This window comes from Tursiops truncatus, chromosome 12 (assembly GCF_011762595.2).
Source record: "Tursiops truncatus isolate mTurTru1 chromosome 12, mTurTru1.mat.Y, whole genome shotgun sequence".
In the NCBI taxonomy this organism is placed as follows: domain Eukaryota; kingdom Metazoa; phylum Chordata; class Mammalia; order Artiodactyla; family Delphinidae; genus Tursiops; species Tursiops truncatus.
The window spans coordinates 40,714,773-40,733,398 of NC_047045.1; the positions used below are offsets into that span (position 1 = coordinate 40,714,773).

The 18,626-nt window shown below is 36.1% G+C and overlaps 2 protein-coding genes across 2 annotated transcripts in view; one reads left to right on the top strand and one right to left on the bottom strand.

The window, feature by feature from the left end:
- METTL24 (methyltransferase like 24) overlaps nt 1–18,626 on the bottom strand; it is a 196,866-nt gene that overhangs the window by 20,726 nt on the left and 157,514 nt on the right. The gene's annotated exons all lie outside the window — the stretch shown is intronic.
- Nucleotides 1–18,626, top strand: part of CDC40 (cell division cycle 40) — a 55,035-nt gene that overhangs the window by 4,924 nt on the left and 31,485 nt on the right. The window contains exon 2 of the mRNA XM_019929574.3: nt 13,667–13,753. Coding sequence (XP_019785133.1) covers nt 13,667–13,753 — 87 coding nt within the window. The remainder of the gene's footprint in view (nt 1–13,666; nt 13,754–18,626) is intronic.

Genomic DNA, 18,626 nt, shown 5'->3' on the forward strand with positions numbered 1-18,626 from the left:
TGACAAATCTACAATTACAGCAGAAGATTTTAATATACCTCTTTCAATAATTGATAGAATAAGCAAAACAATATCAATGATGACACAGAAAATTCAAACAACGAAATTAGCAAACTGTATCTGAAGGGTATAAAGGACATGGCACTCAATGCAGAAAACTGTTTTCAAGCAGTAATAAAACATTTTTAAAAAACTGACCATATACTAGGCCAGGGATTGGCAAACTTTGGTAAAGGGCCAGACAGTAAATATTTGGGGCTGTGCAGGCCACATACAGTCTTTGTCACATCTTAATGAATGTCTTTCCCTCTTTCTTTCTTTTTTTAAACAACCCTTTAAAATGTAAATATCTTACATTTACTTAGCTTGTTGGTACAAAAGCAGACTGTGGGCTGGACATGGCCCAATAATTGTAGTTTGCCAACCCCTGTACTAGTCCATAAAATAAATCTCAATACATTTTAAGTCATATAATCACATTCTCTGACCACAGTGCATCTAAGCTAATCAGTCACAAAAAGATAAACTATAAAATTCCCACATTTGAAAATTATAAATTGTACTCAGTAAACCATGGGCCAAATTTTTAAAAACTAGAAAATATTTTGAACTAAACAATAAGAAAACAATGCTTATCAGAACTTATGAGGTGCAGCCATAGTAATAATTTTTTTTCAAGTATAGTCTTAAATACACATAACAGTATAGAAGAAATGAGCATAGAATATCTTTCCATTTTTTGTATCTTTTCAATTTTTTTCATGAATATCTTATAGTTTTCAGTGTATGTATCTTTCACCTCCTTGTTTAAATTTGTTCCTAGATGTTTTATTGTTTTTCATGCTATTGTAAATTGGATTGTTTTCTTAATTTCTCTTTCTAGTGGTTCATTGTTAACATATAAAGCAACAGACTTTTGTATATTGATTTTGTACCCTGCAACTTTACTGAATTCATTTATTAGTTCTAATAGTTGTTTGGTGGAGTCTTTAGAGTTTTCTCTATATAAATGATGTCATCTGCCAGTAGTGACAGTTTTACTTCTTTTCCAATTTGGATGCTTTTTATTTCTTTTTCCTGCTTAAATTGCTCTGACTAGGACTTACAATACTATGTTTAATAAAAGTGGTGAAAGTGGGCATCTTGTCTTGTTCCTGATCTTAAAGGAAAATTTTTCATCTTTTTGCCATTGAGTATGATGTTAGCTGTGGGTTTGTCATATATGGCATTTATTATGTCGAGGTACATTCTGTCTATACCTGCTTTGTTGAGACTTTTTATAAGGAATGGATATTGAACTCTGTCAGATGCCTTTTCTATGTCTATTGCGATGATGTTTATTCTTTGTTAATGTGCTGTATCACGTTGATTAATTTGCAGATGTTGAACCATCTTTGCATCCCTGGAATAAATCCTACTTGATCGTGGTGTATGATCCTTTTATTGTATTGTTGAATTTGGTTTGCTGACATTTTGAGGATGTTTGCATTTAAGTTCTTCAGGAATATCGGCCTGTAATTTCCCTTTTTTGTGGTATCCTTGTCTGGTTTTGGTATCAGGGTAATGCTGGTCTCATAAAATGAATTTGGGAGCATTCACTCTTCTTCAGTTTTTTGGAAGAGTTTGAGAAGGATAGGTGTGAAACGTTTCAATATTTGGTAGCGTATTGAAGCCTTCTGGTCCTGGAGTTTTATTCTTTGGGAGTTTTTTGATTACTGATTCAGTCTCCTTACTAGTAATTGGTCAGTTCAGATTTCCATTTCTTCATGATTCAGTCTCGAAGATTGTATGTTTCTAGGAATTTATCCATTTCTTCGAAGTTGTCCAATTTGTTGGCATATAGGTGTTCATAGTAGTATCTTATAATCCTTTGTACTTTGGTATCACTTGTAACTTCTCTCTTGTTTCTGATCTTATTTCATCCTCTGTTTTTTCTTAGTGAATCTAGGTAAAGGTTTATCAATTTTGTTTATCTTTTCAAAGAACCAGCTCTTGTCTTTTTCTTTCTGTTGTCTTTTTAGTCTCTATTTCATTTATTTCCACTCTGATCTTTATTAAGTCCTTCCTTCTACCAACTTTGGGCTTCATTTGTTCTTCTTTCCTAGCTCCTTTATGTGTAAAGTTACGTTGTTTATTTGAGGTTTTTCTTGTTTCTTGAGGTAATCCTATGTCTCTAATTTCCCTCTTAGAACTTCTTTTGCTGCATCCCATAGATTTTGGTATGTTGTATTTCCATTTTCATTTGTCTCAAGGTATTTTTTTTAATTTCTATTTTGATTTCTTCATTGACCCATTGGTTGTTCAGTAGCATATTGTTTAATCTCCACATATTTGTGGGTTTTCCAGTTTTCTTCTTTTTTTTTTTTTTTTTTTGCGGTACTGGGGCCTCTCACTGTTGCGGCCTCTCCCGTTGCGGAGCACAGGCTCCGGACGCGCAGGCCCAGCGGCCATGGCTCACGGGCCCAGCCGCTCCGCGGCATGTGGGATCTTCCCGGACCGGGGCACGAACCCGTGTCCCCTGCATCGGCAGGCGGACTCTCAACCACTGCGCCACCAGGGAAGCCCCAGTTTTCTTCTTTTAATTGATCTCTAGTTTCATACCATTGTGGTTGAAAAGATGCTTGATATGATTTCAGTCTTCTTAAGTGTATTGAGACTTATTTTGTGGCCTAACATATGGTCTATCGTGGAGAATGTTCTATGTGCATTTGAAAAGAATGTGTATTCTGCTGCTCTTGGATGGAATGTTCTGTATTTATCTATTAAGTCTATCTGGTATAATTATTGATTTTCTTTCTGGATGATCTGTCCATTAATGTAAGTGGAATATTAAAGTCCTCTACTATTATTGTATTCCTGTCAATTTCTCCCTTTAGGTCTGTTAATACTTGCTTTATATATTTAGGTGCTCCTGTGTTGGGTGCATAGATATTTACAAATGTTATACCTTTTTGCTGGATTGACCCCTTTATCATGATGTAATGTCCATCTTTGTCTTTTATTACAGTCTTTTTCCTCTGTATTTGTTAAGGGCCAAACTCAAAAGATATCTTTATATGAATTTCTATTTTTTTCCTCAGCCACTTAAACTCCCATTATAGAAAGTCTGTTCATTTCTATTTTTTGACAAAAAACCTATAACATAAATTGATAGTTTGTAATAATGGTTGATATTTATGTCTTGTTTATAGTTTACAAAGTGCTTTCACATCCATTTTCTTATTTGTATAACAGTAAGAAATGTGAAAAGGACTAAAAGGTAAATATTATATGATTTTATTTTCAAATTACTTTGAATCAACAAAAGGTAACATATTTAAACTTATTTGACTCATAGGGTATACTTTACTTACTGCACTTTAATTTTTATGGATAATGAAAGCTGAATAGAAATCCTTTGTAATTCTCTGGTAATTTCAATTGCATGCCTAATTGTTATTGAACTCCTCATGGGTATTAAAACAAGGTTGTGGTGTTGTCCAACTTTTTCTAATTAAACGTAAAATTAATAACTCTTCATTTTCTGAGGAGTTGTCCAGTTTGTTCTATAATTTTAGCAGGAGCCAGAGATGGAGGACCTAGTTATATTTTCATTAGTTGCCACATTGCTTTTTAAGAGTAGTTCTTTTAAAATTGTATTTTGCATTTAAAACTTGATGTCTTGTGGTACTCTGTTCAAAATAATTCAAATTTAGAATATTTAAAATACCCTTAATCAGAAAGATCTGGTAAACCATATTATAAAGTGGTTCTAACAACTGTATTCTAAAAAAGCCATTGGGGAAGTATGAACACGGCTAAGCTTTTTGTTATTATAAGCAGTTTATCCTTATAAAAGAGAGAAAAGCATTTAATTTAGTTTTTATGCAGTTTAACTTTGTGGTACTTGGTTTTGCTACTGAGCCCTAGGTAGATACTCCCTCTAATCAATGAAGATTGGGGTATGCTTTCTAGGGTAATATAGGTGGCCCAGCATTTGAACCCCCTTCCTTAATAGTCTTAATGTAAACAGCATCCTTCCCTGCCTCCTACCTTCAGAAGCTGGAAACCAGATTCTATCCTCCCAACTCCCTTTCAGCTAAGGTTTAGGACTATAATTTGGGCTCTCAGGCAGATGCACCCACCTAAATTCTAGTCTAAAGCTAATCCACAAAGAAGCAAAGAAAAAGAATATTTTAAGTGGCAGTGATGACTCCCAACACTAAAAGATTAAAAGAAAATTAAAAGATCATCTATGATCTTTGCTAGCTTCAGATCTATCATCATCTACTCCCAACATCTCCCACCAACTCCAAAAATCTATCACCCATCACCCATTTTTGTCTTTGTAATCTCTGTTTCATCTCAGGGAGGATTCTCCTTCTCTTTTCAGAGGCTAGTTGGTTGTATCCTGGATTATCTCCCCTCTCACCTCTTCCAGAATGACCATACCTTTTTGATCATTCCCTCATTCTTATCATATGTTTCTCCCTACTTGCTCCTTTCCTGTAGCTTATGATTGACTAAATCTTTGGCTTAGCCTTTTCTTTTAAAAGGAAAAAAGTAAACTGAATTTTACCCTGAAAATCCTTCAATCTGGTACCCCATCTCTTCTTCTTTACTGCCAGATGTCTTGAAAGAACAAAAATATTGATGTCTTTTTTTTTTCTAAATCCTCGGTTATACCTCTGCCCCTTGCAACTGGCTCTCCATACTTCACCCCGCTACCAAAATTGCTCTGGCAAAGGTTTTCTGTGACATAATTGCCAATTTCAGTGATCTTTGGTCAGCCTTCATCCTCTTTAATTTCTCTAGGAATTTGACATATCTTTCTTCAGTTTAATTTAACAAATATATATTGAACGTGCACTTCATGCCCTGCATTCTACTGGGCAGTAAGACTATAAAATATAAGTAAAAGTCATGTGCAACAAGTAATGTATCACAAGGGCTATTAGGAGTTATGTGTAACATCTCTTAGGACTGTGGATGAAAAAGCATTTTTCCTGAGCCAAGAGGAGGGGCGGTATCAGGGAAAAGAAGAAGATGACATATTATCAGATAGCAAAGGGAAATGCATAAGGAACAAAGTAACATTGCCAACAACACAGGAAGCATGAAAGTGCTTGATATTTTAAAAAGTCAGCAATTAGGGGTATGTTAAAGCAGATAAGGACATACTATAATAGACCAGGCAAGATATGAAGTCTGAACTAGGATGGTGGAGAATGGAAGGTGGGAATAGGGTTGCTAGAGAAATATTTTAGGGGTAGAATCAGTAAGACTCAGTGCCTAATTTGTTCGTGTGTGACAGTGGAGTCATGGGGAAATGGTATCTTGTGTTTTGGACATACCAAGGTGTTTGATGCTGTGGAATATCCATATAATGAAGTTCAGTAGGCCGTTAGATATGTGAATACAGAGGCTAGGTATGGTCAAGGCTGCAGATAAAAATTGGGGCTGGAAATTGAAGTCAAGAGATAAGATAAAGATGTGGACAAATTTGAAACAAGAGAGGAAGGAAGTTTAAGAGAGTCTGACCTGAAGGACTCTATCTTTGTAAAGTAGAGAAACTAAGTCACCTGCTTTGGTGGGGGGTGTTTTAATAGTGACAAAATTTTGGAACAATAACTGTGTGCCTATAGTATTACTTTTCCTGTCAGTTTTCTATCTTTGGTCATTACCTGGTCTAACTCTACGAGATCTTCATTTGTCAGTGGCATTGCTTCTTCTCCAGCATCACTGTCAACTTCATGCTTTTCTACCTGTTTTGCAAAATTTGCGATGTTACTTTGCATTATCTTTGCATTATGTTTACAGATATATCCTACATCCGCAAGTGGCCAACAAAGATGGTGACATGATAGGAATAGTTCTAGGGGGTTAAGGCCACATTCGTGCATACAAAATCCAACTTCTGTAGCTTTTTTTTTTTTAACATCTTTATTGGAGTATAATTGCTTTACAGTGTTGTCTTACTTTCTGCTATATTACAAAGTGAATCAGCTATATGTATACCTATATCCCCATATCCCCTCCCTCTTGTTCCTCCCTCTGACCCTCCCTATCCCACCCCTCTAGGTGGTCACAGAGCACTGAGCTGACCTCTCTGTGCTATGCAGCTGCTTCCCACTAGCTATCTGTTTTACATTTGGTAGTGTATATGTCAGTGCTACTGTCTCACTTCATCCCAGCTCACCCTTCCCCCTCCCCGTGTCCTCAACTCCATTCTCTACGTCTGCATCTTTATTCCTGTCCTGCCCATAGGTCCATCAGAACCATTTGGTTTTTTTAGATTCCATATATATGTGTTAGCATACAGTACTTGTTTTTCTCTTTCTGACTTACTTCACTCTGTATGACAGACCCTAGGTCCATCCACCTCACTACAAATAACTCAATTTCGTTTCTTTTTATGGCAGAGTAATATTTCATTGTATATATGTGCCACATCTTCTTTATCCATTCATCTGTCGATGGACACTTAGGTTGCTTCCATGTCCTGGCTATTGTAAATAGTGCTGCAGTGTATACCCTGAGAAAACCATAATTCATAAAGAGTCATGTACCACAGTGTTCATTGCAGCTTTGTTTTTTTGATATTGAGCTGCATGAGCTGCTTGTATATTTAGGAAATTAATCTTTTGTCAGTTGCTTTGTTTGCAAATATTCCCTCATTCTGAAGATTGTCTTTGCGTCTTATTTATGGTTTCCTTTGCTGGGCAAAAGCTTTTAAGTTTCATTAGGTTCCCTTTGTTTATTTGTGTTTTTATTTCCATTTCTCTGGGAGGTGTGTCAAAAAGGATCTTGCTGTGATTGATGTCATAGAGTGTTCTGCCTATGTTTTCCTCTAAGTTTTACAGTGAGTGGGCTTACAATTAGATCCTTAATCCATTTTGATTTTATTTTTTGTATGTGGTGTTAGGAAGTGATCTAATTTCATTCTTTTACATGTAGTTCTCCAGTTTGCCCAGCACCACTTATTGAAGAGGCTGTCTTTTCTCCATTGTATAGTCTTGCCTCCTTTATCAAAGATAAGGTAACCATATGTGCGTGGGTTTATCTCTGGGCTTTCTATCCTGTTCCCTTGATATGTATTTCTGTTTTGGTGCCAGTACCATACTGTCTTGATTACTGTAGCTTTGTAGTATAGTCTATAGTCAGGGAGCCTGATTCCTCCAGCTCCGTTTTTCTTTCTGAAGATTGCTTTGGCTATTTAGGGACTTTTGTGTTTCCATACAAATTGTGAAACTTTTTGTTCTAGTTTTGTGAAAAATGCCATTGGTAGTTTGATAGGGATTGCATTGAATCTGTAGATTGCTTTGGGTAGTAGAGTCATTTTCACAATGTTGATTCTTCCAATCCAAGAACATGGTATATCTCTCCATCTGTTTGTATCATCTTTAATTTCTTTCATCAGTGTCGTATACTTTTCTGCATACAGGTCTTTTGTCTCCTTAGGTAGGTTTATTCCTAGGTATTTTATTCTTTTTGTTGCAGTGGTAGATGGGAGTGTTTCCTTAATTTCTCTTTCAGATTTTTCGTTGTTATTGTATAGGAATGCAGGAGATTTCTGTGCATTAATTTTGTATCCTGCTACTTTACCAAATTCATTGATTAGCTCTACTAGTTTTCTGGTAGCATCTTTAGGATTCTCTATGTATAGTATCATGTCATCTGCAAACAGTGACAGTTTCACTTCTTTTCCGATTTGGATTCCTTTTATTTATTTTCTTCTCTGATTGCCTTGGCTAAAACTTCCAAAACTATGTTGAATAATAGTGGTGAGAGTGGGCAACCTTGTCTTGTTCCTGATCTTAGAGGAAATGGTTTCAGTTTTTCACCATTGAGAACGATGTTGGCTGTGGGTTTGTCATATATGGCCTTTATTATGTTGAGGTAGGTTCCCTCTATGCCTACTTTTTGGAGAGTTTTTATCATAACTGGTTGTTGAATTTTGTCAAAAGTTTTTTCTGCACCTGTTAAGATTATCGTATGGTTTCTTTCCTTCAATTCATTAATATGGTGTATCACATTGATTGATTTGCGTATATTGAAGAATCATTGCATTTCTGGGATAAACCCCATTTGATCATGGTGTATGACCCTTTTAATGTGCTGTTGGATTCTGTTTGCTAGTATTTTGTTGAGGATATTTGCATCTATGTTCATCAGTGATATTAGCCTGTAGTTTTCTTTTTTTTGTGACGTCTTTGGTTTTGGTATCAGGGTGATTGTGGCCTCGCAGATTGAGTTTGGGAGTGTTCCTCCCTTTGCTACATTTTGGAAGAGTTTGAGAAGGACAGGTGTTAGCTCTTCTCTAAATGTTTACTTGTAAAGCCATCTGGTCCTAGGCTTTTGTTTCTTGGAAGATTTTTAATCACAGTTTCAATTTCAGTGCTTGTGATTGGTCTGTTTAAATTTTCTATTTGTTCCTCGTTCAGTCTCAGAAGGTTGTGCTTTTCTAAGAATTTGTCCATGTCTTCCAGGTTGTCCATTTTATTGGCATATAGTTGCTTGTAGTAATCTCTCATGATCCTTTGTATTTCTGCAGTGTCAGTTGTTACTTCTCCTTTTTCGTTTCTAATTCTGTTGATTTGAGTCTTCTCCCTTTTTCTCATGAGTCTGGCTAATGGTTTATCAATTTTGTTTATCTTTTCAAAGAACTAGCTTTTAGTTTTATTGATCTTTGCTATTGTTTTCTTTGTTTCTTTTTCATTTATTTCTGGTCTGAACTTTATGATTTCTTTCCTCCTGCTAACTTTGGCATTTTTTTGGTTCTTTTTTCTCTAACTGCTTTAGGTGTAAGGTTAGGTTCTTTATTTGAGATTTTTCTTGTTTCCTGAGATAGGATTGTATTGCTATAAATTTCCCTCTTAAAACTGCTTTTGCTGCATACCATAGGTTTTGGGTCGTCGTGTTTTCACTTTGTTTCTAGGTATTTTTGATTTCCTTTTTGATTTCTTAAGTGATCTCTTGGTTATTTAGTAGCATATTGTTTAGCCTCCATAGGTTTGTATTTTTTACAGATTTTTTCCTATAATTGATATCTAGTCTCATAGCGTTGTGGTCAGAAAAGATACTTGACATGATTTCAACTTTCTTAAATTTACCAAGGCTTGATTTGTGACCCAAGATATGATCTATCCTGGAGAATGTTCCGTGAGCACTTGAGAAGAAAGTGTATTCTGTTTTTTTAGGATGGAATGTCTTATAAACATCAATTAAGTCCATCCGGTCTAGTCTGTCACTTAAAGCTTGTGTTTCCTTATTTATTTTCATTTTGGTGATCTGTCCATTGGTGAAAGTGGGGTTTAAAGTCCCCTACTATGATTGTGTTACTGTCAGTTTCCCTTCTTATGGCTCTTAGCATTTGCCTTATGTATTGAGATGCTCCTATGTTGGGTGCATAAATGTTTACAATTGTTATATCTTCTTCTTGGATTGATCCCTTGATCATTATGTAGTGTCCTTCTTTGTCTCTTGTCTTTATTTTAAAGTCTATTTTGTCTGATATGATTATTGCTACTCCAGCTTTCTTTTGATTTCCATTTGCATGGAATATCTTTTTCCATCCCCTTACTTTCAGTCTGTATGTGTCCCTAGGTCTGAAGTGGGTCTCTTGTAGACAGCTTATATACAGGTCTTGTTTTTGTATCCATTCAGCCAGTCTATGTCTTTTGGTTGGAGCATTTAATCCACTTACATATAAGGTAATTATCAATATGTATGTTCCTATGACCATTTTCTTAATTGTTTGGGGTTTGTTTTTGTAGGTCTTTTCCTTCTCTTGTGTTTCCTGCCTAGAGAAGTTCCTTTTGCATTTGTTGTAAAGCTGGTTTGTTGGTGCTGATTTCTCTTAACTTTTGCTTGTCTGTAAAGGTTTTAATTTCTCTGTGAAATTTGACTGAGATCCTTCCTGGGTAGAGTAATCTTCGTTATAAGTTTTTCCCCTTCATCACTTTAAATATGTCCTGCCACTCCCTTCTGTCTTGCAGTTTCTGCTGAAAGATCAGCTGTTAACCTTATGGGGATTCCCTTGTATGTTATTTCTTGCTTTTCTCTTGCTGCTTTTAGTATTTTTTCTTTATATTTAATTTTTGATAGTTTGATTAGTATGTGTCTTGGCGTGTTTCTCCTTGGATTTATCCTGTATGGGACACTCTGCGCTTCCTGGACTTGATTATTTCCTTTCCCATGTTAGGGAAGTTTTCAACTATAATCTCTGCAAATATATTCTCAGACCCTTTCTTTTTCTCTTCTTCTTCTGGGACCCCTATAATTCGAATCTTGATTCATTTAATATTGTCTCAGAGGTCTCTTAGGCTGTCCTCAATTCTTTTTGTTCTTTTTTCTTTATTCTGCTCTGCGGCAGTTATTTCCACTCTTTTATCTTCCAGGTCACTTATCCGTTCTTCTACCTCAGTTATTCTGCTATTGATTCCTTCTAGAGAATTTTAAATTTCATTTATTGTGTTGCTCATCATTGTTTGTTTGCTTTTTGGTCCTTCTAGGTCCTTGTTAAACGTTTCTTGTGTTTTTTCCATTCTATTTCCAAGATTTTGGATCGTCTTTTCTATCATTACTCTGCATTCTTTTTCAGGTAGACTGCCTATTTCCTCTTCATTTGTTTGGTCTGGTGGGTTTTTACCTTGCTGCTTCATCTGCTGTGTATTTCTCTGTCTTCTCATTTTGTTTAACTTACTGTGTTTGGGGTCTCCTTTTTGCAGGCTGCAGGTTTGTAGTTCCCATTGTTTTTGGTGTCTGCCCACTGTGGGTGCGGTTGGTTCAGTGGCTTGTGTAAGCTTCCTGGTAGAGGGGACTCGTGCCTGTGTTCTGGCGGGTGGGGCTGGATCTTGTCCTTCTGGTCAGCAGGGCCATGTCCAGTGGTGCATTTTGGGGTGTTTGTGAACTTAGTATGATTTTAGGCAGCCTCTCTGCCAATGGGTGGGGTTGTGTTCCTGTCTTGCTAGTTTTTTGGCATGGGGTGTCTAGCACTGGAGCTTGCAGGCCGTTGGGTAGAGCTGGGTCTTAATGTTGAGACGGAGATCTCTGGGAGAGCTCTCGCCGATTGATATTACATGGGGCTGGGAGGTCTCTGGTGGTCCAGTGTCCTGGACTTGACTCTCCCACCTCAGAGGCTCAGGCCTGACACCCGGCTGGAGCACCAAGACCCTGCCAGCCACATGGCTCAGAAGAAAAGGAAGAAAACTAGGGAAAAAAAAGAACAACTAACAGATAGAACCCCAAACCAAATGGTAAAAGCAAAACTAAACAGACAGAAATCTCAGAAATAAACATACACACACACTCATAACAAGAAAACAAACAAATAAACAAAAAAAATAACGAACAGTCAGAACCCTAGGACAAATGGTAAAAGCAAACCTAAACAAACAATATCACACAAAGAAACATACACATACACACTACAGACCAGGGCTTCCGAATATCTGGTCCTTTTTCAAACTTCTCTCTGTTCCTCTGTGAAAGGACTTCATGGTCAATTTGCTTAGACTTTGGTTCTCAGCCTGCAACTTTGGAATCACGTGGGAAGCTTGAACCAATGCCGGGCCTCACTCGGGAGGAATTAAATGAGAAAATATGAGGTGAGGCCTGGCATGAAACTTCTTTAAAGCTTCCTGCTGGACTCCACCAGTCTATGGAGGCCAGCTTATACTTTAATAGAGGGAGGTAGACAATTAATACATGTCAGGTGATGATAAATATAATAGAGAACAATAAAGCAAGGTAAGGGGAAAGTAGGAAAACTGTGCAGAGACCTGAAAGGAGAGAGAACAGTCATGTGGGTATCCAGAGAAAGAACATTCCAAGAACAGGAAACAGTAAGTGTGGAGACCCCAAAGCAGGACTGTCTTTTGGTGAATTCCTGGAATAACAAATGAGCCAGTGAGGCTGGAGTAAAGTGAGCACAGGCACAGGGCTAGGTGAAGACAGAAGTTAGTAGGGGCAAGGGACAGATTTGGAGGGTAAATTCTCTCAACCAGTTAGATTCAGACTTCTTCAGTTTATAATAGTGATTTTGTAACTTAAGCTTTCCTGAAATATAACCCATAGATGATATATAACTTCCTTAAGAATTTCAAAATATAACTTGAATACCCTAATTAAATTAAATTTTGTAAAGCAACTTTATATCATGTTTGATATGTAAATTAAACATGTACTAATAACATGTTTTTACTAGTAAATGCTCAGGCAGGACAATACAGGAAGACAAAAATGGCCTATAAAACTACCCTTGGGAGCCATACTTTCTGAAAACAACTGGTAATGAGCCCTGTAGTTCTTTATAAGGCCCCTACCCTAAATGGGGAAGCTACCGGAGGATTTAGAGTGAACGAGTAACATAATTGGACTAATATTTTAAAAGAATCACACTGGCCTCTGTGTGGAGTGAGGCTGTGGGTAGACAAGGGCAGAAGCAGGGAGACCAGTTAGGAGGCTATTACAGTAACAGGTGCAAAATGATAAACTGGACTGAGGTGATCGTGAAAGAGGACTTGAGAAGTGGTTGAACTCTGGGTGTTCATAGAAGGCAGAGGATTTGCTGATGGGTTGGATACACAACGTGAAAGAAAGAGGAGTCAAGGATAACTGTGGCAGTTTTCGCCTGAACACATGTAAGGGTGGGATAGTCGTTAATTTAGAGGAGGGTAGAAGGAGTCACTGGGGAAGGGAGAACAGAAGTTCCCTTTTTGGATATATTAAGTTTGAGATGTCTGTTAGACATCCTGGGAGAAAAGATGTTGAGTTGAAGCTCAGATATATAAATCCCTAGAGTTCAAGGGAGAGATCCAGGCCAGAAAATTGTTATATTGTATGTATTGCATGTATTGTTTATGTGGTGGGGCTTCACAAAAGATAGACTACCAGTGATTCTCTAGTGGAGATGAGATTTTTATGTTCATTAAGTTAGGGGATGAATTTAATAGTCGATGTAGATTGTCAGACTTTAGATTTAGAAGATTTGGGCCCTGCCACCTCCTTTTGTTTCTTCTGCAGTCCCTAAGCAGGTCCATCTGGGTACATATCTAATACGGTCTGCTGAATAAAGGAGTGCTTCTCCTGAATATGGGACCAGAAGATCAGGTCTTTTGAGTTCATAAAAAAGAGCTGGACTCTCTTACTTTAAGGCTTTGAGTAGTATTAACTTACTTAGAAATTTTAATTTGTTCAGATGGAATAAAGTCAATGTTTTGGGGGGGGTTTTTTTGCGGTACGTGGGCCTCTCACTGTTGTGGCCTCTCCCGCTGCGGAGCACAGGCTCCGGACGCACAGGCTCAGCGGCCATAGCTCATGGGCCCAGCCGCTCCGCGGCATGCGGGATCTTCCCGGACTGGGGCACGAACCCGTGTCCCCTGCATCGGCAGGCGGACTCTCGACCACTGCGCCACCAGGGAAGCCCAAAGTCAATGTTTTTGAAGGAAAGAATTTTTGTTATGCATTCTAACCTCTATAACTGTTTATATTACTTTTATTAGTCTTTGATTATTAGACCTATATATAATTCTATACATTAATATATAGAATTTTATACTAATCACATAGCACTAGTGTAATCTTCATAAAAGTGATGTTAAAATGGCTAGTGTGACCTTAATGTAGTTTCTAAAATACAGTAAATACTTGTCGTATCTTTCACGTTTGTTTGGTTTTCTTGTAGGAAGATTTGGAGACTGGAGTTCACCTTGACCCTGCTGTCAAAGAGGTTCAGTATAATCCTACCTATGAGACCATGTTTGCTCCTGAGGTAAGAAAACGTATTATAGTTAAGAGTGTCTTTTGCTTTATAGTATTTAAATTATACATACGTAGATAAACAGTTGGTGAATTTTTCAATGTTTTCTGATGAAAGTATACTACTTAAACTGTTAGAAAATATATCCTGTTATATGTTAGTTATATCTCAATTAAAAAAAGAAGGAAAAGATATCCTTCTATTCTCCAAAAGTTGAATAGTATGCTTTTGTAAGAATAATATCTAATTCTTAGATGCAAACTTAGTTAACATCTTCCTCTCAATTTTGATAAGGGAGTATTACAAGTTAACCATGAGGGAAAAAATTTTGGTTGATTAGCATCATTAATGCATAGTATATTATGAAACATCTAGTGACAAATGCTGCTGTGTTAAACACTAAAAAGAGGTACCATACTGACGTGGTCACTGCTCAAAAATAGTCACACGGTTTATTGCTTGCTCTGAGTCAGACATCTTATGGATTCTTTTTTCTGATGATGATAAATGGTGATGGAAGCATTTAAAAAAGCTGAAGAAGAAGAAGAAAAAAAGCAGAAATAGTGAAAATTGTCCATTTAGGAAAGTCTTTGTAGAAAAGATTAGATTTCTAGGTATTTAGCCTTTAAAAAGGAGAAAAGAATGCTTGACTGACAAGATACAGATATCAGAAAAAGGTCATTATAAGAAATAATAATATGGTTTCAGTAGCTGGATCTTTAAGAGCACTTTAAAGATAGAGATGAGGAGCTATATCTTATTGCACCCTGGTGGAGAAAGAAGTACTTTTTAATATTTTTCATTTTTTAGCATATAGTCATTGTCTTTTTTTTTTTTTTTGATAAAGCTGTTTCATGTAATTTTTGCCTGCTTAGGTTTCCATAGTCACTTAAAATATGGCAGTGGAAATGTATAGCACAGCCAAGGATGTCAGTGCTAGTGCTCTAGCTGTTCTCCTAAGTGTACAATAAGCAAAAAACTCATTCTCATGCTCTGAGACTGGTACATTTTTTATTTTATTCCATTATTTCCTAAATCCTTATAACCTGTTGAATTATAGGCTGTTTTATATCCCTTGGCACCATTTTAGCGCTGGCACGCTGCATGATTTTTTTTTAATGTAAAGTACTTCAATTTAAGCCACTAACTTTAGAAAATAAGAAAATTTGGAAGTGGCATGGTGTATGACATTCCTGTGTCAGTGTATTTTCTATGAAGCCTGTTTTTCTTAAATTTTTAGATCCTATGCATAACTAATATATTGCTGTATGATTAGTTTTCCAAACTTTCAAGAAAAATTCAAAAGGTCAAAAAATTTTTGGTGCTATTGACGAGGCAGTAGGTTTATCATTCTCTTTGGGGGATTATCAGTCTAATTTTCTGTTCTTTTTTTTCCCGTGTTAGGGAAGCTCACATTAAATATATCAACTAGTTTATGTCAGGAACATTTCAGTGCTTATTGTCAACAATTTAAGGAAAGACTGATGGGACTGAAAAGTGAAGAAAAATTACAATTTTTCTAAGGAATTGTCTGTGACATAATAAATTATCAACTTTGAACTTTATGACTAGGGTCTGTATAACTTGGCAAAGTCTGGAAGGGTATTACCAGGAACTTTGCTGGATGAAATTCAAGTTCTCATATTTTGAGAATCCATCATTAGAGACAAGATTTAATCCTTCTTCTCAATCTAGTGTTTACCAGAGAAGACATGCTAAGTGCTTTTTAAAAAAAAAAGATGGAGACCACACTATTTCCTATAGTGCCTCTAAAGCACCAGTGAAGTTTAAGGAGAGACTGCATCTCGTTATAAAGATAAAAGTTCCATGAAAGTATTTGTAACTGGCAAATGTTTTTTGAAATAAGTGATACAGTCCAGGTTAAGAACATGAGATGTGGGGCTAAACAGACCACTTATTAGCTCTTATGTGACCTTAGATTATCTTAGTTTTTTCACAGGTAAAATGAAGATAATTTCTACTTGACCAAATTATAAGGATAAATGAGATAATACGCGATGTGCTTAGGAAACTGTCTGGCACAGAATAAGCATTTAATAAATTATAGCCTTTACTGTTATTTATGTTAATATTATTGGCATTGATGGCGAGATAGGCCTTTGTGAGGAAAGATTCCAGACAGAGGGGAACAGCATGAGCCAAATCATAAAATCTAAAGAACAGCAGTGTTTTAGTCATTATCAGTAGGGGAGAACGGGATAAGGCTAGAATAGTACTTTGTACAATCGGTATTGCACAGGCTTCAGGGGCCAAGGTAAAGAGTTCGGTCTTGATTTAATAGATGAATTTTTAGGAAGATTAATTTTAAAGGTTTGCATGATGGAAAAGAACAGGGATGGAGACTAATAAAACTACCATTTAGTACACTATGCCAGGTACCACACTGAGGGATTTGTATACCTTATCTCCTTTAGCCCTCACTACAACCCTATGAAGTAAGTACTTTTATCCCTATTTTATAGTGAGGAATTCAACTGTCAGATTATACTGCCAGCAAGTGCCATATTTGAGGCTTTGAGTCCAGATCATTCTTAACAATCACACCATAACTGTAAGACCATTTAGAAGGTGCAGTTTTGACTTTATTAGTTCAGTAAACTAACAAATTGGCTATTTTATTTTATAAATTACTGTTTCCCTCCCAACCAAGGACTTTTCCTAGTTGATCTACCTAGTTATCCAGATAAGCTTTCTCAAATTACAGAAGGAACTTGAAGACATAAGAGCCATTGTTTTAGTCTAGTGATTTTCTTCATTTCACTCAATCCTGTTGGATCCGCTTAGAGAAAAGTCTGTTTGTTAGCTTCTCTAGACTCATATAAAACCCATAAGCCTCAGAGAGAATTTCAGACTCCTTAAAATAATATTACTTTAGGAATAGAAAAGCTATAAAAGTTTAGAGGGGGAAAATGCCAGTTACTGTTTAAAATCTGGCCAAAAGGGCTGCTATAAATATTAATGTTAAAATGGACTTTAGAAGTCATATAGATCAGCTCTTTTATTTTATAGATGAGGGAACTGAGGTGCAAGGTCATAGAACCACTAATAAAATATACTATCGTAATAATTAAACTGTGCTTATGTCTTACAAGATTGAGGTATTCTGCCAATAAAATTGAATTGTGGTGATCTTTTCCAAAATTATAGAAAATAACAATTAATATGCTCTTCTCACCTTAAACTTTGTTTATAAATGTTTTATACATTGATTACTTCAATGAATATTAATGGAAAACTTAATACAGCAACTTGAGTATATGATTATTTGTTTAGTAACTTGGGTTTTTTTTCCTATATGTGAATTTATGGTTATGATTTCATATAGTCAATTTTTACTTATATGAATTTTCTTAATTCCTGTGATGTTATACTGCTAAGGCATCAACCCTCAAGTACTCTGCCTGTTGAAGACTTGAGAACCACTGCCTTATAATACATGGATCTCTTAGATTTATCAACTAATGTCTTAAATTAAAAGTGCTTTTCTCCCAAGTTTATAAATAAATCACTACTTCACTGAGATGAAAGAGGTAAGGTTACTTACCTCAGAAACATTTTCGTTTTTGGTGCAATGTCTGAATTAATACTTAAATATGTATATTTTATATAGGAGATTTACAATTGTAATTGACTGTGATATACTTCAATATTATATTAGCCAAAAACTATTAAATACTCATACCTAATTAACTTGAATATGTATTTTAAAAAAATCACTTGTATACAAACTTAGGCTTAGACTTAACTACCAAAAGTCGAAAAGAAGCATTTAGAAATCAGTTTTGTGTATTTTTAAATATGCATCGTTTTGTTTTTTTAATGGTTAACCCAGAATTAAGAGTTGCATATTCACACAGACCAGGAACATCTCAGAGAGTAATTGGTAAGAGCTGAGTCCTGCTGAATAACATTCTCTGCCTTCCTCTGTTGACATGTAACGTCTTTGAGGTCAGCTCCAATAGCTGCCAGTAACCAGAAAGTTAAGGTGAGCCAGAAGTAGATGAGCCTACCCCAGGCAGCTTCCTATATCAGTGGAAGATTTTTTTCTTGTCTCAGCTTAAATATGTATAAAATATAAGCACGTTTAAATTTTTAGACAGTGTTAGGAAGAGTACCACAAGATATACTTTGCTGTAATATATGGATCTATATTCTTACAGAAATCAAAGTTCTTAACACTGAGAATTTTTCTTTAAAAGATGGAGGCAGGGCTTCCCTGGTGGCACAGCAGTTAAGAATCTGCCTGCCAATGCAGGGGACACGGGTTCGAGCCCTGGTCGGGGAAGATCCCACATGCCGCGGAGCAACTAAGCCCGTAAGGCCACAACTAAAGGAAGCCCACACGCAGCAACGAAGACCCAACGCAGCCATAAATAAATAAATAAATATTTATTTAAAAAAAAAAAAAAAAAGATGGAGGCAGTTTGATATGTATGACCTGTAGAAGAATTATTCCCTTTTTGTAAAATTTTAATAGAATTAGAATATGGAAATTGTACTTTCCTTTTTGAAATTGGAAATTATAAGCATAACGATTGGTAATTTATTAGATGTGATAGGAGTAACAATATAGGCAATGGGGATTTTTATCATTTTGGAATTTTTTTACCCCCAGAAATATCACATGCTGCTTTGCAGATGTTAACTGACTATAGCAATTAGATCATCTAGTCAACTTAAGTCATTTTATTATCTTTGATTTTATGGATGTTTTTGTAATAAATTTCATGTAATAAATTTCATGACTGAATGAAGTTAACTGTAACTTCCAGCGTTCAGCAATCTAGATTTTTTTCCCTACATTTCCACCCGTCAGCTCAGGAAGAACTAATACGGGCTATAAAGTCTTGCCCTATCCTTTAAT